An 18635-nucleotide genomic window follows, 5' to 3' on the forward strand; every position below is an offset into this window, starting at 1 on the left:
TATCGTCAAATACTCAGTCACTGCTCAGTCAATATCCAATATTTGTTGAAAGCGATAAAATATCAAATGTGGATTAGACACTTTGCTAAAATTATTTGGAAGTAGAAACGAAGTACCTTTTTTTCGCTCATGCATAATGTAAAAAGGTAGGAACAAGGTGCCTTTCTCTCCGCTCCATAATGGAAGGTTGCCACATGTTAAGAAATTTGTTAAGTGAATTATGCTTGGTGCAACTGAAAAAATTTCATCAAGATAAATTTTTGAATTTCTCTGTAAATTTTGCACCAAATTTTACAAAATTTAATATCTAGGCATAATTTGAGTCATAGAATCAAAATATGTAAAAAAATTAGTATGTTATTTCAGAAAAAGTCCGATTTTGTGTCAAAATACCTATGTTAGAACAATGCTACACATAAATCTAATATATATCCTAAGTCATGCTTTCGAGACTAAGTTTTGTCAATCGGCCCAGTAGAATGGGAGAACTGCCCCCCCTTTTTTTGCACAGTGTACATGAAGTAAGTTTATAGCAATGGCAAAAATATAAATTTAGAATACAGATTCAGTAAATGGTGTGATGAAATTCCTGCTACTGCCTGCCTTCAGTGGAGTTGTTATAAGCTACTGAATTTGATTCAAAATGCATCAAAAATTGCAAAACATAAGAGTAAGCTGTTAGGCTTTAGATTTGATATCTGACTAGTAAACACTTTGAATTACTTAAATTTAAGCAAAGCAACAACCTTGTGTTTGGCTTAGATTTTAGTCAAAACTAAATCAGCAATGTAAAGTTGCCTAATTTTGTTTTACTTCAGCATGTATCTCTCTTTTCACTTTGAATTACTGTTTGTTAAACCAACAAGAAGTAAGAGTTAATTCTGGTAATAGTTTGGTTCCTGCAGCTTCAAACTGAAATTCAAATAAATTTGTAAATTGCCTTACACAGCTGACTTAATGTTCTCATATTGAAAAAAAGACAGAATAATTTATTAACAATGTAAACTGGTTAGACTAGTATTTAGATTAAACCAAAATGAGTTTAACCTTCTATATAAGCCTTAGTAATTAAACAGCTGAATTTTATAGGGAATAAAAACAGAAACTGCTTGTATCAGTTCACTGAAAAAGTACAACAAAGATGACTATAATCCTAACATTTAAAAATCATTTTAGGAATTTGAAACTCCAAACTACTTTACTGGGTTTTTTAATGACAATTTGCACTAATATCTGAACATCAGAATATCACTCATTTGAACAGGGAGAAAACAAATATTAACGAATATACTGACATTTTTCCTACATACAAAACAAAAAGTTAAATTTTACTTTTGAGAAATCACTTGACATATAACTTAAAAGTTTTGCATAAAACTTAGTAGCCTGTAAATGCAAAAAAACTTTGTTTCATTAATCATGCTATGTTACACTCTTACCAAAGAATATTGTCAGCATGATGGTTATATCAATAATAGATTACATGGATGGCAAACTCCCATTCCCCAAAAGTTAACTTTCTGCGGAAAAAAAAAAAAAAAAAAAACAGGCATCAGGCATAATTCAGATTAAGATATATGCATGATTAGGGGGGGGACTCAGTACTATTGGAATTAAAAGGGAGAACAAATGTTACTTGAAGGGATTTTTATTACTGCTTTTGAAGGGTTGTTTATTATTGCTTTAAAGCATGTTATACAATTATTTGCTTGGGACAAGCATTGATGCAACTGATGCAAGTTTCATGGAAAGCAACACAGAGTATTTTAATACCTCTCAAAATGTGTCCCTTTATTCTTACACTTGGCTTGATCTGCACTGCAAAATCCCAATTCCTGTGCCTTTTTAAACAATGCATTTAACTTTTGATAAGTTAAAGGCGATTTATCACCTTCATTATCACTGCTTTCACTGTCAGCTGGTGATATAGGATCATTCAATTCTTCATTTGTCATTTTTTGACAAATTCTTTGACTTCTTCCATACCTGTTAATCCTCCATAGCCCATTTCTCTTTGCAGATGGTATGATTTCTATGGCCTTTTTTTTTTTTTTTTTTTTCTTTCTTTTATTGAAGGAAATCCTTTAGACTTTATGATACTTTCTGGCCAGAGCTGATGCCAGTCAGCAGTCTATGCTGATGAATGACTGTGTATGAATGAAATTCTAACATGTGACAAATTAAATGGTAACAAGAATACACATATACACAAAATTTACTGTATTTCATAGTCAATTAAGAAAACTAAAATATTGTCAGCACATTTGTATTTTGATTTTAAAATATGAACACTAGCATATGCAGATGCTTATAAGAATAACATTTTCACATGGTACTACTCACTTTGGATCTCCAGCCCATGCAGAAGGAGGTACTTTTGAAGTAAACTGTTCTAGAATCTTTAAAAATTAAGCAGAAATTTTACATTTTATATCTAAAAAACTCTATACAAAATTATAACTTTCAGATTGAAACAAATTATACAACAGCACTCAAAACAAAACATACATCATACATAGGGAAGAAAGTTCACTCTTTTGTAAATTTTTAACCATTTGAATTACCTGTTGCTATCATTTATATAAATCAATTTTAAGCAGAGCCAGTTTAAATGGCATACAAGCATATATAACTTTCTATATCAAACAGTAAGAAAAAATAAAGCACTTCATTTTCATGAATAAAAAAAAATCAGAGTACGGAAGGAATAAAATTTTCATACAATACATTACACAAATTTAGAGAATAAACTAAGATTCCACATGCCCCAAAAATAGAAAAGCACTGTTTCAGCAATATAATGAATGACATGCATTTTCAGTGTGATAATCAGATATACCAAGAGAAATAATCCAATATTGACCAATGATAACAAATTGATGTAGCACAAGAATTCTATCTACCTATGCAAAGGAACACCTTTGAGAAAGACTTTCTAAAGGAAACCATCTTGTATTTATGTTATGCAGAGGAAACAATCACACAAAAAACACACATGCAGTCAGCCTGTTTGCAAGAATTCAAACTTGGTTTGAACAGAGAGCATTTCAGGGTCTTATCCATTCAGCCACTGTCAGTCTCCAATGATAATAAACCAGAATATGTTCATTATAAATTGGCTATTAATCCTTGCATGATGGTTAGTATCAGTGAAGAAAAATTATGACCTATAAAGGTTCTCTATAATTTTTTTTTTCATTCTTTATGAAGAACAATGACCAATATCAGAAAAATGCACAGTGCTCTCACTGAACATTTTTCTGTGCACTGCTCAAACTTTTTCCAAAACCAATACATCACAGTCAATGCATTTTATATGAAAAGCTAGGGAAAACCAAAGGAGTAATAATAAAAGAACAATTCACAATAAATAGCCCTGTAATGAAATTTTTAAAAATCAGAACATTTCTCCAAACTGGGGGATGATCAGCATACACTGACATCTGAGCATAAAATTTACCTCATAAGCAATTTATTACAGTTTGCATTATGGACTCATTAAAAAATTAAAAGTCTGCTAACACTTTAATACCATAAAATAAAATTTATAGGCAGGATATTCTGTCTTTGATTAACAAGGTCTAACCAACAATATGGTCAAACATCAAAATCTTTCAAAAGAAGCAGCACTGATATTTTGTCAGTAATTCATTGAAAATGTGAAGAAGCATACCTTTTGTACTCATAACTTTCAATTACTTTTTTGGCGGGAAAAAAATAATTTGCAGATTAACTGAATCAGATATCTTGGGAATACACACATTACTATGCATGGTAAAATAGCTTGATGTTTAAAATTTTACTCAATAGATGGAAGATATATAGTCAAAACATTGATAAAATTCTGGCAACACTAGCTGCAATATTTCAAACGGCAAGTGATGTCTTTTTGTTTTTGCTATCCTCTATTTCATTTTTATTTTAATTCTAACATTTTCAGAATTCTACGGTTCAATCCATTTTTGCAATCTATGATTAATTTCCAAAATAGTTAGATTTTTTGTTCTGCCACCCATCATATAATACTCATATACAAGACCTTTGTATTTTTCATTAGTATGGATAGCTGCAACTAATTTGGCTTGAGTTGGTAATTTATTACTCAAATTCCTGTAACAAGTTATACTGTCTTTTATAATTCTTTTTATAATTTCCTTTATAGTAAACTCTTGCCAAATGCCCTAAGCCATAGTACGTATGACAAAATCACATTCCACTAAGTTAATTTCCTATGGAAAAAGTGTGTGAAGTATACTCCTTCAAAATTGCTTCACATTTTAAATAAACACATTTAATTACATTATATTACATAGTACAATTATACAGGAAATATGTGTTACACAGGTCTTCACTACATTCTCAAAACCCACGCCAACTCGGGCTCAAATCGAAACTTTTCTCACACAGTTGAGGGATGCTACAATGCCCTCTATGGGAGATCTATGGGATCTATGAGAGATCTCAACATACTTCCTACAGATGACCTTTCAGGACATCAAACTACCTTTTACATGAAATTATTACTTAACATTATTCTTAGTAAACATATAATTTCTAGATTAAATAGTTCTTGCTTATAAATGAGAAATACTAAGCCTAAAACAACATATAAATGTAAACAATGAATTACACAAAATTAATAACATAAATAAGTAATAAGACAATAACATTAAAACTTAAAGAATTCAAATGAATATCAAGTAATTTTTTTTTTTTTTTTTTTTTTTTTTTTTTTGCGATACTTAACTGTCTATTCGTAACGCACACAGTTTGTGAATGAGTCTCTTGAATTCACCATCAGCAGTTTTTACTTTTACAACACGAACTCTATAATCCTTACCTGGGTAAATTTCGGTGATACCTCCCAGTTTCCAAGGTGTGTTATCTTCCTTAATGATTACTTGGTCGTTTACTTTAATATTTCCTGAAGCATGATGCCATTTTGTGCAAACTTGCAGTTGAGTCAAATAGTCCTTAGACCATTTCCTCCAGAAGAACTGCAACATTTGCTGAACTAGTTTCCAACGGTTGCGAAGTGTTAGTGTCTCGCCGCACAAATTTGGTTCCGGAATAGCCCTTAATGATGTTCCTATTAAAAATGACTCGGTGTAATCACGGAAAAATCATCTGGATCACTTGAAATCACTACTAATGGTCATCAGACATGCCTCGACTTCTGCTAGATAAGTAGCAAATTCTTCATAAGTTAGAACTTGAGAACCAATTGCTCTTCTCATACGATATTTCACAGCCTTTACCGCGGCTTCCCACACTCTACCAAAGTGTGGCGCAGACGGCGGATTGAAATTCCACTTAATTTCTTCCTCTATTAAGTATCTAGCTACCTTTTTTTGGTCAGTACAATATGATTTCAGTTGTCTGTTGGCACCTATAAAATTAGTGCTGCAATCACTATACATTTCCTCTGGTATTCCACGTCTAGCAATGAAATCATTTTAGAGCTACTATGAAGGAATCTGTCGTCATGTCTCCAACTTGTTCTAAATGCAATGCCTTAGTACTAAAGCATACAAAAACACAAACATAGATCTTCACTGTCCGAACACCGCACCCTTTCTTCGGTTCAACTTGGAAAGGATCCGAAAAATCCACACCACATTTCGAAAAAGCTCTTGCGGGATTCACTCTGGATACTGGAAGATCGCCCATTGCTTGATATGACAGCTCACTCAACAGCATGTTACACATTTACGAGTGATCTTGTGAATAGCTGCTCATACATTAATAATCAAGTATCTCTGCTTGATTTCTGAAAGGAGCATTTGTGCTCCTCCGTGACGATACTTATCGTGATAATATCGTATTATCAGTTCTGTAATATAGTGTGATTTAGGCAGAATTACTGGATATTTTACATTCTGTGCGATACTAGCATTTCTTAGTCATCCTCCCACTCTTAAAATACCCTCATCGTCTAAGAATGGATTCAACATATTGAGTTAACTGCGAGGACTCACTAGTTTTCTTTTTTTCAAATGATCAATTTCTTCACTGAATTCTCGCATTTGTACAGAATTTATTACCCAAAAATGTGCTACGGCTAGCTCTCTAGTCTGGAGAAAATTTGATTTTTGTCCTTGTTATTGATGACCGTTTCAAACTGGCTATAAATCTGAGACACCAGGCTATAACTCGTAAAAGTTTCGTCCAAGAATATTTATGAAGCAGTTCATCAATCACAAAATTCTTAATCACAGTAGTATGCACAATGCTTCCCTTTCTCTCAGTTTCTACTACTTCCAGTGGGATATCCTTCAGTGGATGCTTAGGAAAAAAACTATCTTTTCTTTTTAGCCAATATGAACCACACCACCAACGATCACCTTCCAACAAACATTGAGCTGGCACATCCCTACTAACTAAATCAGCAGGACCCTTCCACTGCAATGATTCCAAGACCTGGGGATCTGATTTTTCCTGCACTTCAACCACTCTATTACTGACAATCTGTTTCCATTGTTTCATAGAACCCTTTATCCAAACTAAGACAATTAAGGTAGCCAACCTCGTTCGTAGGGCGTTTTTTAAAATGTTTGTTATATTTTTGAATTTAAGTGATTTTTTAATGAATTGTACTCAAACTTATGTGTAATAACTGCAAAAGCGATAAAAAAATCATTATTTTGAGAAATGTATGCAAAAAACTGAAAATTTTATATCAAAATTAATAAAAATATCAACCATCACTGACAAAAAAATATTGTTGATAAAAATCTAGTTTTGACTTTATTTTATACATACTACTTAGAAACATGTATTGAACCAGAATAATTTGAAAATATTGATTCACTAGCAAAATATGGTCAAATATGTCAGTAAACACTAAATTTTTTTTTTAAATACACACGCTATTGAAGAAAAAATAATGTAACTTAAATTCTATGGGATTAATTTTTTAACTGCTAGTCTACATTATGCATAATAATGTATAAAACGTGTGTGCAAAATTTCAAGTGATTCTATAATTAACGTTTAGAATTACCATGGTTGCCGTGAACAGAAATCGCGAAAAAAACAACTAATCAAAAATCATGTTTAAAGTTTTCAGATTGTTACATGACATTACATTCACAAATATTCACTAAAAATGCTCCTGCATTATATGTGACAAAGTGAGAGTATAACATTTAAAAGAATAGAAACCTCAACATTATGATTGCCTTTTAATTCATCAAAAACACTTTTTTTATTTGCAATAAATGTTCCAGATAATTTCATAGACATATGTTTCAGTTTCATTGTGATTACCAGCATCAGCAGTCACATATTTAGTGTATTAGTCGCTGTAAAATTTTCGCTTTTTTGAATGACTACACATAAATTTTGGCATTTTCGAACTTTCGATTATTAAACAGAATAAAAAAAGTGTAGAAAAATGAATCTTTAGCTGATAAATTATCGCAGGAAATTTGTACACAAAAACTGAAATACCTAAATCTCAATGTAAACAAAACAATAAGTTTGAAACGTTGTTGCCAAACGTAAAACAGAAAATATATAATGAAAATACTTTGCCAGATTCTCCAAACATATCGAAAGGCTTAAAGTTATTTAATTTATATATAACACAGAAAAAAGTGGAAATTGCAAATTTAATTTGTCCTTTAAACTTTAACTTCCGGTGTGGCAGACAGTTACTTCCGGTCTGTTGTATCTCGGAAAAACGGGTATATCTCCACTTCTAATCAACATATCAAGAACAGAAATACTGTTTTCGATAGCTAAGAATATGGCTTTAAAAAATATTAAATTTTTAAAAAATGAGTTTTTCAGTCGAAATCGGCCTTTTGAACGAGGTGGGTTACCTTAAGGAATCAGTGAAATACACAAACTTATCAATAAGATCCTTAAAAACCTCTCTCAGATACTTTCCTATTCTAGCTCCTATGACTGCTGTCATTAGTTCCAAAATCAAAAAATTCCTTTTTCCATTTTTTATGTCATATGCAGTTTGACTTTCCAGTGCCATACTCCTCATATACATTTACCCCTTTTTTGTAGCAATTCCACTTTTTCTTTAATGGACACTGAAACATGCTTTTTGCTTTGTAAATCCTTTTCCAGCTCCAGAATTAGAAACTCTTTTCAACATAAAAGAAAGCTTAAACTTTAATTTTCATAAAATTGATGTAATAAATAAGCGGGATCAAATCAGAAAGTTAAGGAACAGGGCAATCTGCTATGTTAACTGAAATTCCTTGAAATCAGTAAAGTATAATTTTAGCCTAGCTTAATATCATCCACTATACATTATTGGCTAGGTATCATGAGATTGGCGACAAAAGACAAGTTCTGCTAAATTTTTTCCTTCTATTGTGCATTGTAGCAGTTAAGCCTGAATTGTATTAATTTAGTTATTTATTATACATAAGTCTATTTTTTTCACATTCCTTAGGCTTATCTGAGTCCTGAATAAATAAATTCGCACATATACTTAAGGCTTATAAAGGACCGGCGCTAGATATTTTACTGCCTGAAGCAGTCTCTAGAGGTCCTAAATTCTGCTACCAAGCACCTCCCTAATTTCTAAATTTTTTCTGCCCTTAAATTTTGGGTCCCAGTGCTTTTCCCAAATTCTAAAAATTTTGTCATGCCTTAATGTTACTGCTCAGTGCTTCTCTAAACTCCAAAAATTTTGCCTTTCCTAAATTCTGCCGCCCGTTTCGGCCATACGAGCCCGGTGCGTCAGTTCTAGGTTTATGTGAATAACAAATCAGTTATTCTTAATTCAAAAAGCACTAAATGTAATCTTTTGATCTATGAGTATCATTAACAATATCTGTTTTTAGCATATGGAAAGAATTATTTGTTAAATTTTTCTTCGTCAATATTTCTCAGAGCATTTCTTCTTAAATCATCACATTTCAACATTTCTTCTTAAATCTGTAATCATCGCCATGCATAATGTCAACATAAAAGGTTAACATACCTTATGCTGTTCAATTACTAATATATAAAAAAAAATGTAGGCATCCTCAAGTTATCATGTGTTGATAAACATGTGGTGATGAAAGCAAAATAATACTAATGATTCGACAGGATGGCATCAGGAATATAAAATATTTGTAATGTAAAATAAACAATGTTTCTGTGTAGAATGTTTTGGTTTAGTAGAATGTTTTGACCTGTTAAAATCCTACAGCAGCTTAAGTAATATGATGGGTAAATTGCATATTTTCAACTTCTTAGTTACATCAATTTAGCAGTGAACTTTTTTTTTCATGTTATGTGTTTCTAAGTGAGCAAAACATCTGAAGTTTAAAGTGTATTGTTTTACTTAAAATGCTTTCTCAGTTTATCAAGAATACTGCAATCTGCATTTATTTGAATTTAAACCAATCCAGGAGAAGAAAATACAGTTGATTCTACATACTCAAAAAGAAGAGCTTTTAGGTTAAAATTATTTAGGAGAAATCTCTATTTATATGATTATTTCCTAGTGAATTACAAGAGGATCAATGTTCTAATTTTTTCTCAGCTGTATAAAAACACTTTTAATTTTTGTGTTCTGAAATGAATCTTTTGAATGAAATAAAATATACGCTTTTCCATCAACTTCTGAATAAAAATTAATGGCTAAATTTCCATAGCTGAAACAAAAAAAAAAAAAAAAAAAGAAAGAGAGACCAGGGGGGGAAGAGATTTTTATCACTAAAAGCAACGTTCTCTCTCAAAGTTTGCCATGCTTTATAAATTCCTTTCTTTTTATAGCCTTAGAGAAAATGCTGCCTAAAGTTTCATCTTACAAATCATTGTAGTCTGTTTTGAAGTTAATTATTATGAAATTATTTAAAATTATCCGAGACACATATTCACTCAAATGCATGCTGCTGTTACATTTTTTTGTAAACATGTCTATTTTTGTAAGCTGCAAATAACTTTGTTTTTCAGTTCTAAACTATATCTTCATTTAGCAATATAAATGCATATAATGCAGTCTACATATCGTTTCAAAATTATACAACCAGAAAAAAACTACTACTAAAAGACTTTATGAAAGAGGCTATTAAACAGTTTCTGATAGAAGTATCTTCATAGACATTTCTTAGGAACTAGAGTTTCTCTGTAAAAACTACAGCGGATGAATTTCGCTATGGGAATTTCTTCTCAATTAAAAAAAAAAAAAAAGACACCTTTATTTGTTAAAACATGCATACCTTCAATTCAACTTTCACAACATATCGTTCAGTCTGTATATCTTCAGTTACTGCCTATCAAGATAACCAAAAACCTACAAAACTATTGTCCAACCTGACAGCTCCTTTCAGAGTAAATGAATGAAAGTGGTTTCTACATCAACAAGGGGATCTGCTACTGCCTTAGCAAATGAGAAATTTAATCCTCTTTCAACACAGCATTAACAGTTTCATGCATCATTATCTTCCAGGAAATGTCTGCATGTGTTTTATCTTTTTAATATGATTGCTACACATTCTGTATTACAGCTAAATACATGAGTTTGAAAACCATATTGGCTTTAATGAGAAGAGATTATCTCAAGGGGTCATAAAATACTCATTAAGCCTATAAGCAGCAAACTTCCCATTCTAAAGATAAACAAAGTGCATCTCTCAGCCGAGGAACATATGATTACATTTGAGACATATGTTGGCCAGCCCCTCTAGAGAAAAGCAGAGTCATCCATACTGCCTCCAAAAAGATCTCTGAATGAATCAACTGAATGGCTGTATGTTGAATCATACAGCTGAAAAAAATAGCAGAATGACAAAAGAATGACTAAAAATGAGAATCAGACCCCAAAAAAATCTTCTCCCCATTTTCCTTGAAATTTTACAGGACCTCTCAAAGCTGCTCATATACCCTCGAAAATCTCTCATGTTCTGTTGGGAAGATGCCTATCACAATTCAAGTCAATGGATTAATTGGTATGTTTGGCTAAAGTAGCTGAATGATAGTATTAACAAATATTATAAATTTTTAAACAAACATGCAAACAAATTTAAGAGATGATTAAAATAATAAGAGGAAAATAAAGCAGTAAATCTCTGTTACATGTATCACAGGATTTGTTTAAAATTGTGGCATATATATATACTTTTTACTTACCTTATTTAGAAGTGTATGTGCTACACGATGTGGGTATTCATGATCTGATATTAAAGCAGCAGATAATCTGTCAGCTCTTACATAAACATGACACATGTAGCCTATTGGAAGAAAAATATTAAATTACTACTAGGAATAATTTTTTGTGGTTGAATTTTTCCAAAAAGCACCTTAATCTGCATAAAATATCTTTAAGGAATTATGAGCATATACAGGGTGGTCCAAACTATACCAAATCCAAAGCAAGTGAAGGACATATGTAAAATGGCCCAAAGTAAGTGCAATGATTAAATTCTTAATAGCCTGCTATTACTTAGCAAAATATAAAAATTAAATTTCATTATATTTAGCAAATACTGACTTTAGAAGCTACTATAAGTTGTTCTAAATATGAAAGTTTTCTAACAGTTCTTAGACTTGATGAATAATTTGTAAAATCATCCAAAAAAATCCAGCTATTTACAAACACTTAGTTCTGCTTTTTGACCACAAAAATTAAAACATACTAAAGACAGATTGTTTATGTATCAAAAAAATTAAATGGGCTTAATATTTGGAAGATAAAAAGGCAATAAAAGCAGTAATAAGTTTTTTTAACTGGAAAATTTTCAAAATAGAAACCTATGAATTCAAAGCAGTATACTAAGATAGAGAATATTGATGAAACAGAAAAGCATTCAAGGACAGTGTATCTTGCAAGAGATGATTTTGAAAGACTTCCTACACAAAATCAATAAAAAAGTACTTGCATAAAGTGGTATACGAAGACTAAGTTACGTTATTTGTACATGGCAAAGCTTACCATGGCTATCTGCCTAAGGATAGGGATGCCTTCATGGAAGACTTTCTAAGGAAAATGGCTTGCATCCATGTTACACACTTAAACCAACTTTAATGAAAACTAACCATGCAGCTAGCATATTCACTTGGATTTGAATCCAAGTTAAATACCAGTAGTCAGCACTAGGTTATGCATGGCTAGTCACTAAAGGGGGATAAATAAAGAAGCCTACTAAATAATAAGTTCTTTGCAGTTTTCTTCCCCCCCCCAACTTCAATTTTTTTTTTTTTTTTTTTTTTTTTAAATAAGAATCTGCTTTTAAAATACTTTATGGGAATTCACTTTCTGTATAGACAAAGTATTACTTGAATCACATGAGAAATAGCCGTTCTTCCTAGTAAAGAGACCTGGACCTTAAGTCCAAACCATTTGCAGAGACTTCTTCCCATTCTTATTGCCTCATCTTATCGTTTTGCTTCTCTTTCATCATTTGCACTTCTGCAGAAGAAGTGGGTTCTATATATAAACCTTTGAAACCTGTCCAGCAAATTTATGAATATTGTGTTGATTCCTGTTCCTTTAACTCCTCCAATAATCATTTGCAAAGACTTTTACAAAAGACATACTGATGAATAGTCAGACAGATGGATACTGCTATAAAAATATCTTAAAATGGAAAGTCAACTCTGCAGTTCTGCTCAATTTATAAAAACTGCAAATAAATAAGTTAATAGACTGTTATATCAAACATCTAACACCAACATTTATACATCATCTGCCATCTGTGTGTGTCCTAATCCTATGAAAATCTCAAAAGCATACAGAAATACTATAATAATATTGAATAATGATCAATAAGCCTATAATCTGAGAGTTTTTCTTCAAAATTACAAGTATAAATTTCTTTTTAATCTTGAACAAATATTTTCTTTAATATTTAGGAAAAAATACTGTCACAGCTTTTTTGATTTTATTAAAATAATTCAATGATTTTTTTTTTCAAAAAAACTTTTAACTTAAAAACTTTTGAATTTTGTAGGAAGCTTTTGAAATGCAAATTCATGCATAAAAATTGAAGTAAAAAATGCCACTTAATTTGTTCCTTCACAGATGTCCGAGTAGCTGGCTGGCATCGCTCAACTAAGATCTGACTAGTAAAGTTCATGAACTCTTGAATACTGAAACAGAAATTGAAAATGAATGACTATATATTCTTAGCTCTAAATTTAACAAAGAATAGGCAGTTAACAAGAATAAAATACCATACGCACTCTTAATCCAGAAATTAAAATAAGCACATGGGGAAATTTCTTTCTCAGGAAATTTAAGAGAAATAACTTTCTTGGGTACTTTTTTGTTACAGTGGGCCTTGACCATATTTGGCAATTTTAGATTTGCTCCAAGGTTTCAGCTATAATTTCACCAAGCTCATGAAGCACAAATATAAAAATAAATGCAATATATAATAATAATACTCACATGTTGTTTCCTAAGAATATTTTTAAGAATCCTTAGCCTTATTATTATCACATGTAATTGTTCCACTCAATTGCAGCAGTTTCACACAGATTAAGCTGTTTGTTACACCATTTCTTCGATGTCAACATTTCTGCCCAAGAATACATAAATCTAATAGCACTGAGGAATGATATTCTGGAATCACTAAACCAATTTCCAAAACGCGGCATTCTTTTTGCAATTTTTGACACTGCACCTCCATAACCTGATAACTTGATGGTAACCAACATAACTTGATGTTATGGTTTCATCCATAACATCAAATTTCATGTGGCCATTTTGGCATACTTGTTTGACAGGTAAGAGAACTCTTTCTCGAAAAAACATGGCATTCACCTCATTACTTGATAAATTAAAGATTGCTAACCTCATATTCACACACACAAAAAAAGGCAATAAATATGTTTTTAAAAAAGCAATTCAAATTCAAAAACCTCGTCAAAAATTAATAATATAAGAGCATGTGGCAAGAACAAGATGCAACACGGCGCTAATACATGATTATATAGCAAAGTATAGGAAAACGCAGCCAGTGCTAATATATGATCACGTGGTGAAGTATAAAAGAAACACACAAGCAGGTTTTGGCAAGATATCTCAGTTCACTGGTGATTCAATCTCAGGGGCCGCTATAACAAAGAAGTATCCTTTCTTGCTAGTTACACACAGTCAAATTCCCTAAAATTCTACTTCTTCAGGAAACTAGCACTAAAACTGAAAATATTTAACATTTTATTGCAGTTTCATATTAAGGCAGTCCCGTATTAAGGCAGTTTGTTCGAAAATATCTGCCTATTCTTTCAATGTAAGCAAATTTAGCGGTATATTATAACATAAAAAATGCAGTGAAGTACTAAAAATGTCTGCTGCTACACAGAATAACATCTTCAAAATTCTTCTGAATTAAAAAAAAAAAAAAAAAAAAGAATGCATTCAAATTGTATTTTCTAAATAATATCATTATATATTAGGTCAGCACTTCACTAAATACACTGATATTAAGCATAACTAAAACACACGCTGATATTAAGCATAATTAAAACAGTCTTCAAATTATTAGGGATAACGCGCTGTATTCTATAACAGATTAGTTCAAGTAAACATTGCCTCTTCAGAAATTCTTAAAATATGATGCTTGTTGTTGAATATTGCAATATTATTTCGTGTATTACATAGTAAGTTATTTCATCATGGAAAGGTTGGCTTAACTGAAAAATAATGAAAATCTCAAAGCATAAATCATAAAATTCCCTGAATATTTTGCAGCCGAGGATTTTCACTTACACTTCCAAAGATCCTGTCAGATACGGATGCATTACGTTACATTTATTTTTAAAAGTCAAGCTCTGCCAGCGTTAGAACCATTACAAGAGATCAAGATCTTAATTTTGTAGAGACATTAGGTTAATTGGAAGCAGGATCATGAAAAATTAGCAACACCTTTGCCGGGAATTGAACCGCAGACCTCTGGAATACGCACCCAGCATGCAGACAACAACACCACAAAGGCTTGCCAAGAAGGCGGGAGAAATGCCTTATATACTCCTCCTTTTAAAGGGGTTTTAGGGGACCTAATTGCCAAATCCTGGGTGTAGAGAATCATCATCCGCCACCCTTTTTAGTTCAGGTGCCACTGTAGAGACGTTAGGTTAATTGGAAGCAGGAGTAATGAAAAATTAGCAACACCTTCTCCAGGAATCGAGCCGTGGACCTCTAGAATATGCATTCAGCATGCAGACCGACACACCATGAAGGCATGCAAAGAAGACGGGAGAACCTTAAAATTTAAGCTGATAGTATAATTTGATACGTTATACGTCACGCAGATTTTTTTTTTTTTTTAATTTGGCATCTGTTACCATGGTTGGTTTGATTTGTTTGTTTAATTACAGCAAAGCACATAAGGGATACCTGCATAAATGGAGAGATGCCTTCATGGAGTACTTTCTAAAGCAACTGGCTTGTACTAATATTTGTACACGGGGAAAATCACGAAAACGCCACTTGAAAATTCTCTTCATATCTAATTTAGCAGAGTGGAGCAGAAGATCTATATAAAACCTCTGAAGAATATCTGTTCCCTTTTATGCCAAAAGGTCTGTCAACTCATTTCCATACAGACTACAATGTAATTGTACCCACACGAAAGCAAGTTTTCCCTGAATTCCTTTCAGAAGCACCCTGCAACTCTGTATATGGGAACCCCCATTCTCCTGGTTGCTTTTTAAAGCCTGGAGAGCAGAGATAGAATCTTAAAAAAATTACACCCTTCCCAAGAGGGGGAAAGAAGAACATCAAGTTGTTTCAGGGCTATATGGATAGCTTCAATAAGCTGTAAATGAGCCAACATGTAGGTAAAATGAAAGAAAGGTCACTGAAAACAACAGCAACAGGACCCTGAGCAAAATCCAGAAGAGACCCATTAGTGCAGTTGTGAAGTCTCTCGTCAGAAGAAAATGAGTGCTAATAGTTTCTAAGACAATAGCACCAAGGGCAATATGACTAAGATCACATTTTCTCACATTCAGAGCCAACTGCAACTGACATCAAGTGAAATGTATTCCAAAAGAATCACAAAAAATTGTAGTTCATAGGGCACATCATTAAAAGCCTCATAAAGGGTGTTCTCATGAATGCATTGGATGAAGCCCTAAGTCTTTAGATTACAATCTCTGCAATTGTTGTATTCACACCAAAAAGGATTACTTAAGAGTCTAATTAGTTAACTGAAAAGAATAGTTTCATTCTTCTGAACTAAATTAGCCACTGACCACTGGTCATAAATTGCATAGCAAGCACATAAGTAGGTTTAGCCCATCATGATGCATAGCACCTGGTTTGGGGAAATATCAAGGAGATTCAAGACGTTATCCCAGGCAGAGATCAAAACTTCATTCCAATAATTCAGAGTCGGCTGGATATATAACTTGTAAGCAGTATTCAGGGTAGTCCTACCATATCCCCATTTAACCCCAGCCAACCTTTTAAGAATAGAGAGCCTCTTCTTGCCCTTGACACAACATGATCAGAGTGTGCTTGGTCTATTTCAATTTGCTATCAAAGGTACAACCCAAATAAGTTGAAACATCATTATATTGCACAACAGTACCCCTATAAACAAGGCAATGGGTGAAAGGTTGCCTATTTAAAGTAAAGAACTGGCAAGTAGTCTTTCTTAAATTTATGGTCATACTATTTTGCATACACCCCAGCAATCTAGCCTTTCAAGAGTCAAATTCAGGATGCCATTTAGCTTGAACTGGTCTTTTTTCGATGTGTAGCATCAAATAGCGAGATCATCCGCATAAAGAGCCATATCGGAAAGCCTGTCAGAAGCCAGTATATCAAGGAGATCATTAACTCTAGCGTTAATAAGCAAATGCTCCCCGTACATTCAATGACCGTTTACCGCAGTACTCATATCGAATTTCTAAAGCATAAAGTGAAAACAGCTATCTTTTTATCACCCCCTTCTATTTAAATGGAACTTTTCTTTTCAGACACGTGATTCCATTGGAAGAAAGCAAGTTGTTGGAATTTGCCAAATGTGTTTTTTTGCTCCCAAGAAGCTTTTGGAGAAAAATGAGAAAATCATGCAAACCTTGTGGAAATCCAATTTGTGATGAGGATTCAATCTCAATATGCTTATACAAAGCATGCATTGAAACGTAATTTTTTTCTCTAATTATATTTGTCAAGATATTAGTAATAAACAATAACAATATGTGCTGAAGCATATTTTCTATAATTATATTTGTCAAGATAATAATAATAAATAATAGGCGATAATTAATAATAATAATGTTTTATTATATTTGACATAATAATAATCAGATACTTTTTACATGTGAACGAGAGACAATAATGAGTACCTGGATATTGAGCAATGGTATAAGAAAGTTTAATACAAAAAAACTCAACAATAATTTTTCCCAGAAAAGGTTACAATCATATATCTAGTTCAGATTCATGAAAATAACGAGGATTGAAAGTGGCATAGCCAATGCTATGCAACTTTTTAGAAATGATAAAAATTACGATAACACTCACAAAAAGTTACCTGGGTACCTGGTCATCGATATTAGGGTCAATAAAGACATCGAACAAAGTAAGGCTAATCACAGGACCCTGGGGAAACCAGTTTCGTTTTGTTTAAAGCTAGACATGGAATTACCAAAGCAAGTGACACAAAAGAGCTGGGAAAGAAAATTCCTAATCCAAGAAAGCATATTGTTGCACACACCCAGATCTGCAGTTTTTCTATATATCTCAGTCGCCAAGAACTATCAAAAGCAGCCTCAAAGTATACAAACACAGCCAGGACAGAGCATCTTTAGTCAAGGGCCTTCCTTCTTAACCACTTGCACTAAAAAGACGTGCCACACACGTCGAGATGCTTTTGTCTCAAACTGCGAGCGACGTGAACACCACGTTGATAGGCATTTATCGCAAAAATGAAAATAACGTGGTGCACCTGTCGTCTAACAACGAGATTGTTTATGCTTAGGAACGTGCAAGAACTCAGTTAATACACAATAATTTAATATGCTCATTACAATACAGATTTTTTGGGGCAACAGTTATGTTTTTCATATATTGCTTTGAGCTTGATAACTCACGGAATGTTATTCTTTTTGTAGTGTTTAGAATGCTAAATAAATAAGTTCGCTGTTAATTAAAAAGGTTTTCTCTGTGAAATATATTACCATTCGTCCGAAGTTATTAAATAAGGCAAGAAATTGATTAATTTCAAACAGTTTATTTCTCGAGTTACAGCTCTGGATTGCACTCGCAGACACGGAGCGGCGTAAATGAGACACTTTACCGCTTGTCATATTGTAGCACACGGCACTGCAACTGTGAAGTTTAGTCGTAGCGCAAGTGGTTAATACAGTGGCTTAGAAAAGTAACTTGTTGGTTTGTCAATTGAAGTTTTCTAAATCCAGCCTTCTGTAGCAATCAAAAAGTTATTATTTTCAAGATACCAGTTTAGACGAGATGTGATCATTCTTTACATGACCTTAAATAAAACACTCATAAACAAGATAGGGCAATAGCTGTTCAAATTTTCAAGTGGTGTATTCTTTTTATGTATAGGTACAATAATTGCTGTTTTCCAAATCACAGAGAAACCAGAATTCCAGCTTTAGTTGTACAGTTCCAGTAGCACAGAGGTATTATTCACAGTCTCTTCAGCCAATGCTTCCCTTATTTATTTCAATTTTTCATTTTGATGATGCAAAGATAA

At 32.5% G+C, this 18635-nt stretch overlaps 1 protein-coding gene across 1 annotated transcript in view; it reads right to left on the reverse strand.

Moving 5' to 3' along the window:
- Positions 1-18635, reverse strand: part of Ykt6 (YKT6 v-SNARE homolog) — a 41012-nt gene that overhangs the window by 4818 nt on the left and 17559 nt on the right. Inside the window, exons 3-5 of the mRNA XM_085809256.1 lie at positions 12965-13047; positions 11089-11189; positions 2344-2399 (exon numbers count right to left, since the gene is read on the reverse strand). Coding sequence (XP_085665382.1) covers positions 2344-2399; positions 11089-11189; positions 12965-13047 — 240 coding nt within the window. The remainder of the gene's footprint in view (positions 1-2343; positions 2400-11088; positions 11190-12964; positions 13048-18635) is intronic.

This window comes from Stegodyphus dumicola, chromosome X2, assembly GCF_044657685.1.
Source record: "Stegodyphus dumicola isolate Sdum_Otavi_A_Nest chromosome X2, ASM4465768v1".
NCBI lineage: Eukaryota > Metazoa > Arthropoda > Arachnida > Araneae > Eresidae > Stegodyphus > Stegodyphus dumicola.